General features: G+C 33.4%; 3 protein-coding genes across 3 annotated transcripts; 2 read left to right on the top strand and 1 right to left on the bottom strand.

Moving 5' to 3' along the window:
• LOC120263843 (eukaryotic translation initiation factor 3 subunit H-like) lies at window positions 1-4,920 on the top strand. The gene is made up of 12 exons (XM_039271820.1): window positions 1-99; window positions 186-265; window positions 396-512; window positions 600-703; window positions 2,371-2,437; window positions 2,971-3,104; window positions 3,179-3,227; window positions 3,327-3,398; window positions 3,505-3,606; window positions 3,692-3,759; window positions 4,386-4,538; window positions 4,664-4,920. The coding sequence occupies exons 1-12, from the start codon at window positions 90-92 to the stop codon at window positions 4,719-4,721; spliced, it is 1,014 nt and encodes a 337-aa protein (XP_039127754.1). The 5' UTR covers window positions 1-89; the 3' UTR covers window positions 4,722-4,920.
• A 462-nt stretch (window positions 4,921-5,382) lies between these two features.
• On the bottom strand, window positions 5,383-6,906 carry LOC120262828 (photosystem I reaction center subunit XI, chloroplastic). The gene is made up of 2 exons (XM_039270727.1): window positions 6,648-6,906; window positions 5,383-6,013 (listed from the first exon to the last, which is right to left on the bottom strand). The coding sequence occupies exons 1-2, from the start codon at window positions 6,813-6,815 to the stop codon at window positions 5,522-5,524; spliced, it is 660 nt and encodes a 219-aa protein (XP_039126661.1). The 5' UTR covers window positions 6,816-6,906; the 3' UTR covers window positions 5,383-5,521.
• A 4,516-nt stretch (window positions 6,907-11,422) lies between these two features.
• LOC120263269 (phytochrome-associated serine/threonine-protein phosphatase-like) lies at window positions 11,423-12,141 on the top strand. Its single transcript, XM_039271136.1, has 4 exons — window positions 11,423-11,509; window positions 11,598-11,693; window positions 11,811-11,882; window positions 12,058-12,141. The coding sequence occupies exons 1-4, from the start codon at window positions 11,423-11,425 to the stop codon at window positions 12,139-12,141; spliced, it is 339 nt and encodes a 112-aa protein (XP_039127070.1).
• Window positions 12,142-12,948: the final 807 nt, after the last annotated feature.

Genomic DNA, 12,948 nt, shown 5'->3' with positions numbered 1-12,948 from the left:
GATGGTATCCCTTCTCTTTAAAACACAGCTCCTACCCGCAAAACGAAGGCCTTTTCTTCTTCAGCGCCGAGCCCTAGTTTTCGACTCTCATGGCGAACAGTGAGAAAATCTTCTAAAGTTTCTTGGCTCTATCCGTTTGCTTCGAATTTTGTTGATTTTTATTTCTGATTGGTATTGGTGTGCAGCAATGGCGCGTTCTTTCCTTCAGGCCGTGGCATCCGAGGAAGTCACCCCGCCTCTTCGTGTTGTTCAGATGGAGGGCTTGGTAATTGATTCAATTTACATATGTTTTCCGCCGATAATTCTTTGATTATATGTCAATTCTTTTTGCAAATTTGGTCTTTCCAGAATTGATGAAACCTTGGGGGTTTAATTGTTTGAATTGCAATCTGCAGGCTGTTTTGAAGATAATAAAGCACTGCAAGGAGTTCTCACCTGCGTTGGTGACAGGACAACTTCTTGGTTTAGATGTTGGTAGTGTTCTTGAAGTTACTAACTGTTTTCCCTTTCCGGTATGTTATTTTATGGGTTTATTATGTATGAATTTCAATGTTTTTGTGTGTGTGTGTGTGTTTATATTAACAATGTGAAGTTTATAGATTAGAGAAGATGATGAGGAAATTGAAGCAGATGGAGCTAATTATCAGCTTGAAATGATGCGCTGCCTACGAGAAGTCAATGTTGACAATAACACTGTCGGATGGTATGCCTTTTCCTACCTTTTAGTATTTATTCTTATTGAGGGAAACCCTTCTTCAGCCACTTGCTTGATAGTGTTATAGAATTGGACGAATTCACGATTTTATATATTTTTATGCTTCTATTATGTCTTATTGGTCTTATGGGTACATTACTGTAGTAAAGGTGCCCTCTTGTTTTTTAAAGACTTTAGAGTTTGATTTTTTTTTTTACCGGGAGTGACTTTTGTATGTTTATTATCCACTGAATACAGTGGCGGAGTTAATATGTCTGCAAAATAAGGGTTAAGTACTCATTTACCTTCCCTTTCTTTCCCAAAATTAGCACCATAGTTCTGCATGTCTGCTATGGCATTCTTTCGAAAGGCTTTTGTATTTTGGTTGAGTTTGGGTCTTGATGAAAATTATATTCTGGTGTACAAAATCATGTATGTGTCACTGTGGTGAGAACAGGTCATGATTCTTTCTATCATTCTATAAGCATGTTGGTAATAGAATAGGATGGTTTGTCGATAAGAATTATAATATTTTCTGCACCAGACTAAATGGTACCAATTATTTTCATGCCTTTTGAATGGCAGACAATACCTTCATGGAGCCTGTAGAACAGTTGAAATCTGTTTTTTCATGGTACTGTGATTCCAATAGATCATATTGTAAGTATTAAGGCCAAATGTGCTTGCTGAAAGGTAAAGTAATGTATGTGTTTGTAGGAAATGCCATGAGAGTGAGTAATTGGTTTAAGTTTTTTTTTCCTTTTTGAGAGTGTCAACATGAAGCTAGCAGTTGACTTTTGACTTCTTATCATTTGTAATGTTGAATCTGTGAGCAAAATAGCATAAACATCATTTGAGTTTTTTCAATTAAGCAAAAATTCCTTTAAAGTGTTTGCTCGCCCATTCTTTGAACGTAAGGAGAAAATTTTCTGCTTTTTACCTGTTAAGATTAATTATTGAAAAATAATATATTGACCTAATAAAGATGGTAGATGCCTCATCAATATTATGATTTTAGTTACATAATTCATAAAGGAATGCCACATAAAACATTATGAAAGCAACAGACAAACCAATGCACTTGCACTCTCATTAATTGGGCTTTTCCCTCCGTGTTGATAATGTGTATTGCTCATTCCAATCAAGAGACTATTAGGTATCCCACTATAATGATGGGAAAATGAAATTTGTTGTGTAAACTAATTTTGAAATGGCCTATCCTGGTATAAAATGATTGTTTCTGTGTTCTGCTTTTGCAAGGTCAATGTATAACACCATATGCCTGAGGGCTATCTTTGATGCTAGACTGGAGATCCTTTAGTTGTGCATTCTGATTGTTCTGGTAAAAGCTACTCATATTTCATAATATGGTTATGTACAGTTGTTATTGTGATTTAGTTTGATCTACTTGTCAAAATCTTTTTCAGTGAGATTAGTGGTATCAAAATTAATCTTAATTGTTTGTAATTATTAAGGCTTAAGAGATACTAAGGTTATGGCCATAGAGTCTAATACACACTACGATCAAGCTATTATTAATTCAATTGAAAATATGTAACTTTTCCTGCCTTGTGTTGACTTAAATTATTTTAGTTTATGAAGTTGTAGCTATTTATCTCATTTGTACACTGCCTCTGGCACATTTTCTCTGATGCTTTCATGAAAAATATTTTCAGGTACCAGTCTACTTTAATGGGTTTGTATCAAACTGTGGAGCTTATTGAGACGTTTATGAATTACCAGGTATTGGAAAAGGACAGTTTTATAGTTGATTCATGTGGATAGACTTGCTATAAGTCGGAAAGGAAAGTGCAATCGCTGCCATGATTTTGCATTGATTAGCTTCCATTTATTCCATTTCTTGACACATGATGTGTATCTTCTATCTTGTCCGTGTATCCACAATTACAAAACACTTTTGTTTCAGTATCACTTATCCTGAATAGTCCTTTAGTTTAGGTGATTAACTGACATAAGTGAAATTCACCTTTTTTGAATTTTGAAGAGGTTAGCTGTGCTTCCCGTAGAAAATAAATAATTCTTCATTCTCATCCATCACACACTTATACATCCATTTCATGTCAGAAGATAGTTTGTTCAGGATGAAATGGAGAATCCTTGAAAGTATGTTGTTATTAGCTTGGTGATGTATGTTGTTGTACTTGATGTGGCGTCTTTATTTTTTGTCCCTTATATAAATAAATATTGTCCAATATGTATTGAATCTATTGATATATTAGTTTTTATCTATTTATTTATTTTTGCAAATTAATCAGGAGAACATAAGGCGATGTGTATGCATTATTTATGATCCATCAAAGTCCAATCAAGGAGTTTTAGCACTTAAAGCGTTGAAGTTGTCAGATTCTTTTATGGAACTCTATCGAAACAATGAGTTCAATGGGGAAAAGTATGATTTACTCAATACCAATCAGTACTACTGAACATGGTTATGAATTGCTTTCTGATGTTGAATCTTTTCAGGTTGAGGGAGAAGAAGGTGACTTGGGTGGATATCTTTGAAGAAATACCTGTGTGGTTTTCTACTTTCACAATGCCTTGTCTTGTTACTTTCCTGCACTTTACTCTTTATGAGCTGGTTTTTCATCTGCTGCTACTTTTTCCTACACAGATTAAAGTTTCTAATTCTGCACTTATTAGTGCATTCATGACGGAACTGGAGCCTGATTCCCCTGTTGCACAGGTTTTTCTGTTTTTGCACTATATTGATGTTTATGTGGTTTCCTCATTGATTTTTAATGACTAGACATTATTCCTCATTCCTCTTGACATGTAAATGTTTCTGCCAGTGTGATTTTGATCGTCTACAATTATCTACTTCTTCATTCATGGAGAGGAATTTGGAATTTATGATTGAATGCATGGAAGATCTTTCTGCTGAGCAAAACAAGGTTCTAGTTTCTCTTTGTACCCTTATTTAGTTTTTTGTTGTAAGAAGCTTATAGAAATGTTTGTAATTATTTTTTTCCTTTCCAGTTTCAATATTATTATCGGAATGTGTCACGGCAACAAGCGCAGCAGCAAGCATGGCTTCAAAAGCGAAGGTAGTATTTGGCTCTGTTATGTTAATTTTGTGAATGTTCATAGTTGTATCATAGTATTGCCTTTTGAAGTATGGAAGTGTTAATGATCACTGTGTCTCTATTCCCAGGTGATACCAAATTAACCTGACATGTCTGGATTATCTTGTATCGGTTCTTTTGGGTTACCTCTGCCATTCGGCAACCAGTTATCTATTTCTTCTTGTTTATAATTCACACATTGTGCAGTTTGTGTTGATATAAATATTTAGTCTTCTGCACATTTAATCACACATGCAGTGATATAAAATATATAATACGAGCACTTTTATAGTCAAATGTGGAGAGTGGGTGTTGGGCTTTTTTGCAGTATTGGATGCAAGATGAGCTGTTTAAATGCATTGCTTTCTCAGAGGCTGTTTTCTACTACTCATCTAGTTGCAGCTATTTGATGGACTTTTTGTTTAATCAAGGCAAATTGCTTTGTCCACACCTAACAAAATCATGAAATTCTGTTCATACTTGGGAACTTGGTTAGCAAATTAGGAAATCATTATATGCAAGCATGGCTTCCGTTATTTGTGTAGTGAAATGTTCAATCAGCTTAAAGTTTTGAATTGCTTGCTCAGAATACCATTTTTTATTTGTAGAACTGAGAATATGGCAAGGAAAGCTGCTGGAGAAGAGCTGTTGCCTGAGGAGGACCCATCAAACCCTATATTTAAGCCAATACCTGAACCATCACGCCTGGATAGCTATCTTATAAACAATCAAATTGCTAACTATTGCAATCAAATAAACGGGTATAAATTTTTTTACTCTTTCTTTGCATACTTTGAACTAGCCAATATTTAACTAATGTTGAGTGTATTGTGTTACTCATTTGTAATTTGGATTCTTTTACTCAAAATGAATTTTAATTTTGCAGGGTTGCTGGTCAGAATTTCAGCAGACTATATCTGATGAAGGCATTGCATGAGAATTGAGTGAAAGGGAGCCAGTCCTTTTTGTGATTTACTGCAAATTTTGGAATTTCGAAAATGAAAAACCTCTAGATCATCTCATATTAATGTTTTTTTAAGGTATTGAGTTAAGGATGCGTTTGTATCAAAATTCTATTTTTGTTTGAACAATTGACAAGAGAGCTTGGACCTGAACTGAAATGACAGTTATTTTTCTGAGTGATTGAATTGTTTTAGGGCATTTTGTTTTATAGTAAGGGGGAACACCTGGGGTTTGTTTAGAGTAGAGCTAATTGGCATTTCTTTGAAATCCTAGTGCTAAATGGTAAACATATAAAATGAGGTATTCTATTTCTACTAACCTTAAAACCAGGGAAGGCATGGTAGCAAGTTGGCTCAGTGTCTCCCCGGCTTTGTCCTTGAACCTGCCCGGTTCGGTTCTGTCACGTTTTACCTGGTTTCTTACTCCTATCATTAATATAAAAAATAATAATAATAAAATTTTAATGACCATAATTTTATGTAGGTTTAAGTCCTCCGTATTATCAAAGGGTAAATTTTTTCTAAAATAATTTTTTTATTAGATTTTATTAGTTTATTTTTAGTAATGTTTATTCTCCATAAATCACAGAAACAGCGGCATTTTACTTCTGAACTAACCCTAGTCATTTTCAAACATTTCCAATTAGAGCTCTCAATATCGCTACTTCATATTATAACACCAGAGATAATTAAAAACATTGAAAAGAGTGACAATGGATGTAGTTGGTTCCAAGATATACAATGGCAAGGAAGATCACACTAGCACATAATATAAACAAAGTCTACTTGATGTAGTATGGCAGGTCAAGAACATAAAGAAGGAAGTATGCCCAGATAACGCCAGATATGCCACCAAAGAAGAAGCCCCCGCTGAACTGGGACCATCCCTCCGCCGTCTGAAGCTTGTCAGCTTCCTTCTTCCGGCCGGTCAACGTTAATGCGGGTGCTGTAGAAGGCTCTCCTTCATTGAATGATGCGATACCATACATTGTCAGACAGATGCTAAGTATGACCACCAAGCCAGCCGCTGCGAGTGAGCCGGCGCTGCCAGCGTAAGGAGTGTTCCGGAGGGGACCAGTCTTGACAAAGGGGCCGACGAGGAGGTAACCATGGGCGAGACCGACTTCAATGCCACGGAGGAGGGGGCTTACCGCCGTGCGGTAGGCCGGGAGGTTGGAGAGGTACCATGCAATGAGTGGGCTGGATGTGATCGGAGTTTCAAGACTGCCTATGAATGGATCACCGTTTATTGGTTGGATCACTTGGTAAGTTGGCTGCACAAAACTCATGAGTAGTGCTTGTATTAATTTCTCAAATGATTGAAACAATTTAAATTATTATTATTATTATTATTATTATTATAATAAATATTATTGGAATGCGAATCATTATCAATAGCAGTTTATACCAATATTTAAATGCTCAACTATTAGAATAGAAATAAAATGGATAAATAATGAATAATAATATTCTAGGAGCATATGTATTCTTTTTAAAATAAAAAAAACACAGTTTAAGAGAAATAAATAGTATTCTAAAATCTTTATAGAAAATATAGACTTATCATAATAGATATTTTTATATATAAAAATTTAAATTTAAAATTATTTGTTTAAATATTTTAAATCCATGTGAGTCACTGATGAATTCTTTTATTATTATTATCATAATGTTGTATATATCAACAGTTAAGATACCTTTTGCATTTTAATGCGTTGGCCAAGAATGGTTGGGGTATTCTTGAGTTACAGCAATTTTACCACTGCATGTAATGTCTATGCAAATAGAAAATCAAATAACTAGCTAGTGTTTCCCTGGAAACAGATATGTACATATATGCTTAAATATATAATACTATTCAACATCAAGATCATGATCTGTTCCCTTACTAGTGAGACAAAAGCTCACCTTCTCAGCTTGAATGGCTTTGACAGTGAAGCAAAGTCTTCTCCTATAGTGAAGGTCCTTCAATGGGGCGCATGAAAGGCCTTTGGGAACAATAAGACCCCTAGCGCTAGAGGAGAGAAGGCCACCCTTGAGTTGGCTAGCCATGAGTGAAGCTGAGGCAGTGGCCATTGTTTCTGTCTTCTCCTCTATGCCCCTTGGGCTATGCTATGTAACTTAGAAACAGTGGACTTGTTTCTTCTTTTAGTACAAGTTGTTGGATGAGAAGAAAAGAAAACAATGGTTGTGGGTTTAGATGAGGCGATGGAATTCATTGTTTCTCATTGGTTGGGTGGTGCCATACCACCCTAATCTTATCCGCTTGCTGGCACTTCTTCTCTAGATTTTCTACGCACAACTGGACGCTTCTTTGCCATCCATTTCACTGAGTTGTGATTGGAAGACTCTGTGGGCTCCTTGTTTAGAAGACTATGTATGGCATTGGATTATTTTTCTTTATTATATAATAATAACAATACAGAGACAATTAAGAAAACACAAAGGCTTCTTTATTTTTATTTTTTTTTTTATAAATTTCAATATTGCTTAGGATTATTTTTAAATAATCCAAAAGATGTTACAAAGAAAATTAAGTGAATATTAGAAATAATATTTGCAATCTATATTTTAATTATGAGAAAAATTCAAATAGGATGTTTTTTATTTTTTATTTTTGAAAATGAGTTAGCTAGACGAAATCTTAGTTTGAAAAATTCTATTCAATCTCCATACCTTTAATAAGCAATCCCTATATAATGTAATCATTTAGAAAATTATAGTTAATCTTTACACTTTTGATGACCAATCCCTGAAATTATACAATTGTAATCTTATACGTCAAATTGCGGTTCCACTCATATTGATATTGAAAATTTTCAAAGTACAAAATAAAAATAAATATTAATGAAAATGCATACATTAAAAATGAGTCTCTCTTTTATAATACATTTGTATATATATGACATATATCTTGCATGTATATAAAATTAATGATATACAAACTGACAAGGTTTCAGGACTTCATAACCATACTGGTGTATCATCCGCATCAAGTAACGTCCTCTCTTCTAGTCATTTTTTTTTTTAAGTAATCTCTTATGTTGAAGAATTAAGGACGGAAGTGATAAACAAATCAAATCTGCATAAAGAATTTGCGCAAAGAAACCAAAGAGAAAAAGAGAAGAGAAAATTAGGGTTTTTCTATTGTAGAGGAATAATAATAATAATCAGTATAAAATAAAGAGTATATAAAGTCAAATTAAACAATAAATAAGAAAAAGACTATAATACCCATATGAAATTAGACAATTAATAAATAAACCCAATACGCTAACATCCCCCTTAAACTCATTGTACATTAACAGAAAGCATCGAGAGTTTGCTAACTAAAAATCGAAAGCGTGGAGTTGAATACGCCTTGGTGAACAAGTCTGCAAGCTGCATGGGAGTAGAGACAAAAGGTAATGTGATGATGTCACTCAGATAATGATGACAAGTGAAATGACAATCTATCTCGATATGTTTGGTGCGGTCATGAAAAATAGAGTTATGTGTAATCTGAATAGCACTGGTATTGTCACTATACATAGGAGTGGGGTTTGAAAGAGAATCGCCCATATCAGCAAGTAGCCAACGCAACCAAACAATTTCAACTATAGTGGATGCCATTGGTCGGTATTTTGCTTTGGTAGTTGAGAGAGAGACAACAGTTTGTTTTTTGCTCTTCCAAGAGATAAGAGAATCACCTAAAAATATACAGAAACCTATAGTAGACTTGCGATCAGAAGAATCACCACCCCAATCTGCATCTGAGTAGGCCCTTGGCTCTAAAGTAGATGTGAATGGATAAAGTAAACTCTGAAATTTTGTTCCTCAAAGATATCGAAGAATATGAAGCACAACAGCCCAATGAACCGTAGAAGGAGACACAATAAACAGGCTAACAATATGAACTGCATAAGCAATACCGAACCAAAGTACGATACAGAGAAGGATCTGACAATGGAACATCAACTGAAGGAGAATACTAAACATTAAGTTCAAGAGGCGTATCAACTATGTGAGTGTCAGAGAGATGAGCTTGTTCAAGAATTCTAGCAATGTACTTGGATTGAGAAAGAAGATAGCCACGAGGAGAGCAAGCTACTTCAATTCCCAAAAAATAACGTAGGGAATCCAAATCTTTCATTTCAAAATCACGAGCCAATTGCGATTTTAACTTTGTGATTCCACCCACATCATCTCCTGTAATAATCATATCATCAACATATAAAGAAAGTAGAATCTGACCAGAAGAAGTACACCTGACAAATAAAGTAGAATCCTGTCGACTGGGATGAAATCCAAGAGATAGAAGCACAAGAGAAAACTTCTCAAACCAAGCTTGAGGAACTTGTTTAAGCCCATACAGAGCCTTCTTGAGCTTGAGGAGCTTGAGGAACTTGTTTAAAATATCATATATTAATTATTTATTAAAATAATTAATATAATATGTGTATTAAATTAATATATATTACCATCAAAAATATCATTTGCCAAATTAATTAATTATATAATTTTATTTGTTTATACTCTAACTAAATTCTAGTTTTTTAAAAAATAATTTTAATTGGAATTCTAAATACTGGATTTAGAACTACATCCAATTTGGGTGTAGTTCCAAATCCACCAAAATCCAATCAAAGAGGATTTGCAACTCCAGTTACTTTTTAAAATCCACCTAACCAAACAACATACTTCAAGAAATTTTGTAATTCCAACTACAAGGAGTTTTAAATACTACTAAACAAACACCCCCCAATTGGTAGCGTTTGATTAGATGTAGTTGAAAATGCAATGGATTTCAAATTACAATGTAGTTGTAATTACTGTATTTAAAAATACAATGAGTATTAAATCTAATGTTTGGTTTGATGTAGTTGGAATGCTGGATTATAAAATTTTGTGTTTGGTTGGAGGGATTTATAAATAAGGATTTGATATATGGTCATCTAAGGTAAGATTACCTTATATTCAATTATCATTAGTATTTATTAATTATAAAATAAACAGTTATATATATATTATTATTATTAAATTTTGGTTGTATTAGTTTAATTTATATAAATATATCTATAATCAATAAAATAATTTTTAAAAATATCAAACAATAGAGAAATGAGTATCTTTCAGTAAATATATTTCATTTGTCTAATATTTATGTTAAATATATTATACTTATCCCTCTAATTTAGTTTAGCCCTAAAAAATATTTATAAGCATATATTGTGTAGTTTTATAATAAAAATAATATATTAAATTAATAAATTTCTTCTTTGGAATAACCCATAACATATTTTCATTTAAAAAATAAAATAATTAAATAATTAAAAATGATAAATTATCTAATTTAGGACAAAAAACTATATATGTTTTTGAATTTAAAATTAAAATAATTGTTTGGATATTATTTGTAGAGGATTTAAATTTAAAATAACACTTTTAAATATATTTAAACTGTTAACAAAATCAGAATATTTACTACTATATATATTTGATAAGTGGCTATAATGATGATCAAATAACCAACATCTAAACCTCACGTGACAATCACGTGAAACATATTTTATAAATTAAACTCCTGCACTTTGAACTACGCCCAAATTGGACGTAGTTCAAAATCCATCAAATCCTTACTTCATTGTAATTCAAACTCCTTTGACTTTTTTAAATCCATCTAAACAAACAAAGGATTTTCAATGATTTTGTAATTCTAACTACATGAAGTTCCAAATCCGGTGAAACAAACACCACCATAAAGTAACTGAAAGTTCAATGCTCAAAATGAAACAGACTAGGTGACTAAGCTAGCCACGTGCAGTAACATTGTACATCAAACCGCTTATCAACCTTCCCTCGAACTAAAGCGCACCTTTTTTATTGATCAAATCTAGACCACACAATCACAACCCCGATGCTAGCCTTTCTCTTCTGCCTCGAACTTAGATGGATTAGATCATAGCCTTTCATTTCTTCCCACTCAGACTTCAACAGAAATACCGAATTTTCAAATACCTGAAAAGACCAGCTTACCCCTTAATTAAAAAGTATTTACACCAAGACAACCAACTGCTTCAATGCCTTAGTTCTTCACTTCATTCTTCCTGAAATTCTGCAGAGCTTCAATCAATTCTAAAACTTTCTCCTGATATACAATCAATTGATCAGGTTCATTGCTTCTTATGATTTTATTCTCCGTAATCAACATTTGAACCTTTAAATCTCTATATGCTAATTGGAAGCATATTTTACAATTCATTGATTTCACATGTTGATGGTAGTACTTCTCTATAAAATGATTATTAGTTGCTAGACTCCATCAGTGGTATAATCATGTGATAATATAAGAATGACGTTGTGCTCCATCTCCTCCTACTTTTTTTTAAGATTTATGGCAATGTATTGGAAATGGTGGTTATGTAACAGGGAGAACCAAAGTCTGCAACTCTATATTGGAAAACCTCCTTTTTTGTTTTTTTGCAATCCAGTATTCTTTCTCCATAAACACTATTTTCTGAGTTTAATATTAACCTGACAGAAGTAGCTTCTGGTATATAGATGTGTAACCATTTCTACTAAGTGTTTGCCATTTGATGTTCATCACTTATGTTTGAAATTAATTCCTTTTCTTTCCTTCTTCATAGATGAGAGTTATTGACCAGAACTGTGAAATTCCTCATGAGGGCCCCTTTTGTGATCTAATGTGGAGTGACCTTGAAGAGATTGAAACTTGGGTAGCTAGCCCTCGTGGTGCAAGATGGGTTTTTGGGTCAAGGGTGACCTCAGAGGTTTGTGTACATGCTCTTTGTTGTCCCCTACTATCCTCTATGATCCGCTACTCCTAATACAAAAGTTTACTGTATTCTTATTTTGTAGTTCAACCATATAAACAAGCTCAATCTTGTCTACCGAGCACACCAGCTCATCCAAGAGGGTCTAAAGTACATGTTTCAAAACAAAGGCCTTGTCACTGTGAGTTATTATAAATCACCATCCCAATTTTATGCTTAAGAATCCCAACCAAGTAATCTTGTGATTGCTTTAATATAATTTCAAGTCTTAAAATTACTATATTTCTTGGCATTCCAGGTGTGGTCTCTGCCCAATTATTGTTACAGATGTGGAAATGTTGTTTCTATTCTAAGCTTTAATGAGAATATGGTATGCTACTACACTACTACAACTCCCGCTATTTTAGTCATTGTTGTTGTCTTATTTATACTCATGCACTTCAACACTTAAAATGAACTTGTAAACCTTACACTGCACATGATTGAAATGGACTAATTAAAATATGATCATAAACTTATCAAGTTTATCCTCTTAATAATAACAGGAAAGAGAGGTCAAATTCTTCACCAAAACAGAGGAAAACAACCAAATGAGAGGACCAGGAACAAGAGTACCATATTTTTTTTGAAGTCAAGGAAGCTTCATCTTCCACTATTGGTAACTGCATTGGGTCCAATCTTTAGATCATGCAGTAAACTTGTAGATTTCTCTATATTGTTGTTAGACCAACAAAACTATCAGCTTATCTGATGATTTATGAATGGGAATTGGAATTGTATTTTTTTTCCCCTCCCTTTTTTTCTTTGTACTTCTTTAATCTTGATGTCTTGTTGATTTTAATATTTCCTGGTAAGAGATAAGAAATTTTAGTTATAGAGGCGGTTATAACCGCCTCTAAAAGGCTATTGTAAATGAAATAAGAAATTATTAACTATAGAGGTGGTTATAACCGCCTCTAAGCTATTAGTGAAAATTAAAAAAAAATTAGCTATTGAGGCAGTTATAACCACCTCTATAGCTATTGGAAAGGAAATAAGAAATTATTAACTATAGAGGTAGTTATAACGCCTCTAAGCTATTGGTAAGGTATAAAAAATTATTAGCTATAGAGGCTGTTATAACCTATAACCACCTCTACGCTTTTGTTATTAAAACCACTTCCATAGATAAAACTTACCCCAATGATAAAATTATTAGCTATAGAGGCTATTATAACCTAAAGTGTAGAGCTGTCTTAATACGAGACTGGTGAAAAAACCAACACTATGGCTATAGAGGCGGTTTAAACCGCCTCAAAAGCTTTTTTTTGGTGTAATGGGCTTCTCAGCACTTTGCCAACTACCATGTGTTCTACCATAGTGACATCGAGCCCTCTCATCTGGTTCACTACTTCCAGCACTCTTGAAATGAAGCTTTGTTATTCATTGTTCCTCAT

Source organism: Dioscorea cayenensis, chromosome 6, assembly GCF_009730915.1.
Source record: "Dioscorea cayenensis subsp. rotundata cultivar TDr96_F1 chromosome 6, TDr96_F1_v2_PseudoChromosome.rev07_lg8_w22 25.fasta, whole genome shotgun sequence".
In the NCBI taxonomy this organism is placed as follows: domain Eukaryota; kingdom Viridiplantae; phylum Streptophyta; class Magnoliopsida; order Dioscoreales; family Dioscoreaceae; genus Dioscorea; species Dioscorea cayenensis.
Note: the sequence above shows the minus strand (reverse complement) of the source record. Positions and strands in the feature narration are given on the sequence as shown.

Excerpts from the sequence above, each read along its gene's own strand:
- LOC120262828 (XM_039270727.1), bottom strand. The coding sequence starts at position 6,815 with ATGGCCACTGCCTCAGCTTCACTCATGGCTAGCCAACTCAAGGGTGGC. Across the intron at positions 6,014-6,647 it reads AAGCCATTCAAGCTGAGAAG|CCAACTTACCAAGTGATCCA; the intron begins GTGAGCTTTTGT and ends AGTTTTGTGCAG.
- LOC120263843 (XM_039271820.1), top strand. Across the intron at positions 2,438-2,970 it reads AGACGTTTATGAATTACCAG|GAGAACATAAGGCGATGTGT; the intron begins GTATTGGAAAAG and ends CAAATTAATCAG. Across the intron at positions 3,105-3,178 it reads AATGAGTTCAATGGGGAAAA|GTTGAGGGAGAAGAAGGTGA; the intron begins GTATGATTTACT and ends GAATCTTTTCAG.
- LOC120263269 (XM_039271136.1), top strand. The coding sequence starts at position 11,423 with ATGTGGAGTGACCTTGAAGAGATTGAAACTTGGGTAGCTAGCCCTCGT. Across the intron at positions 11,694-11,810 it reads AAAACAAAGGCCTTGTCACT|GTGTGGTCTCTGCCCAATTA; the intron begins GTGAGTTATTAT and ends TTGGCATTCCAG. Across the intron at positions 11,883-12,057 it reads TAAGCTTTAATGAGAATATG|GAAAGAGAGGTCAAATTCTT; the intron begins GTATGCTACTAC and ends TAATAATAACAG.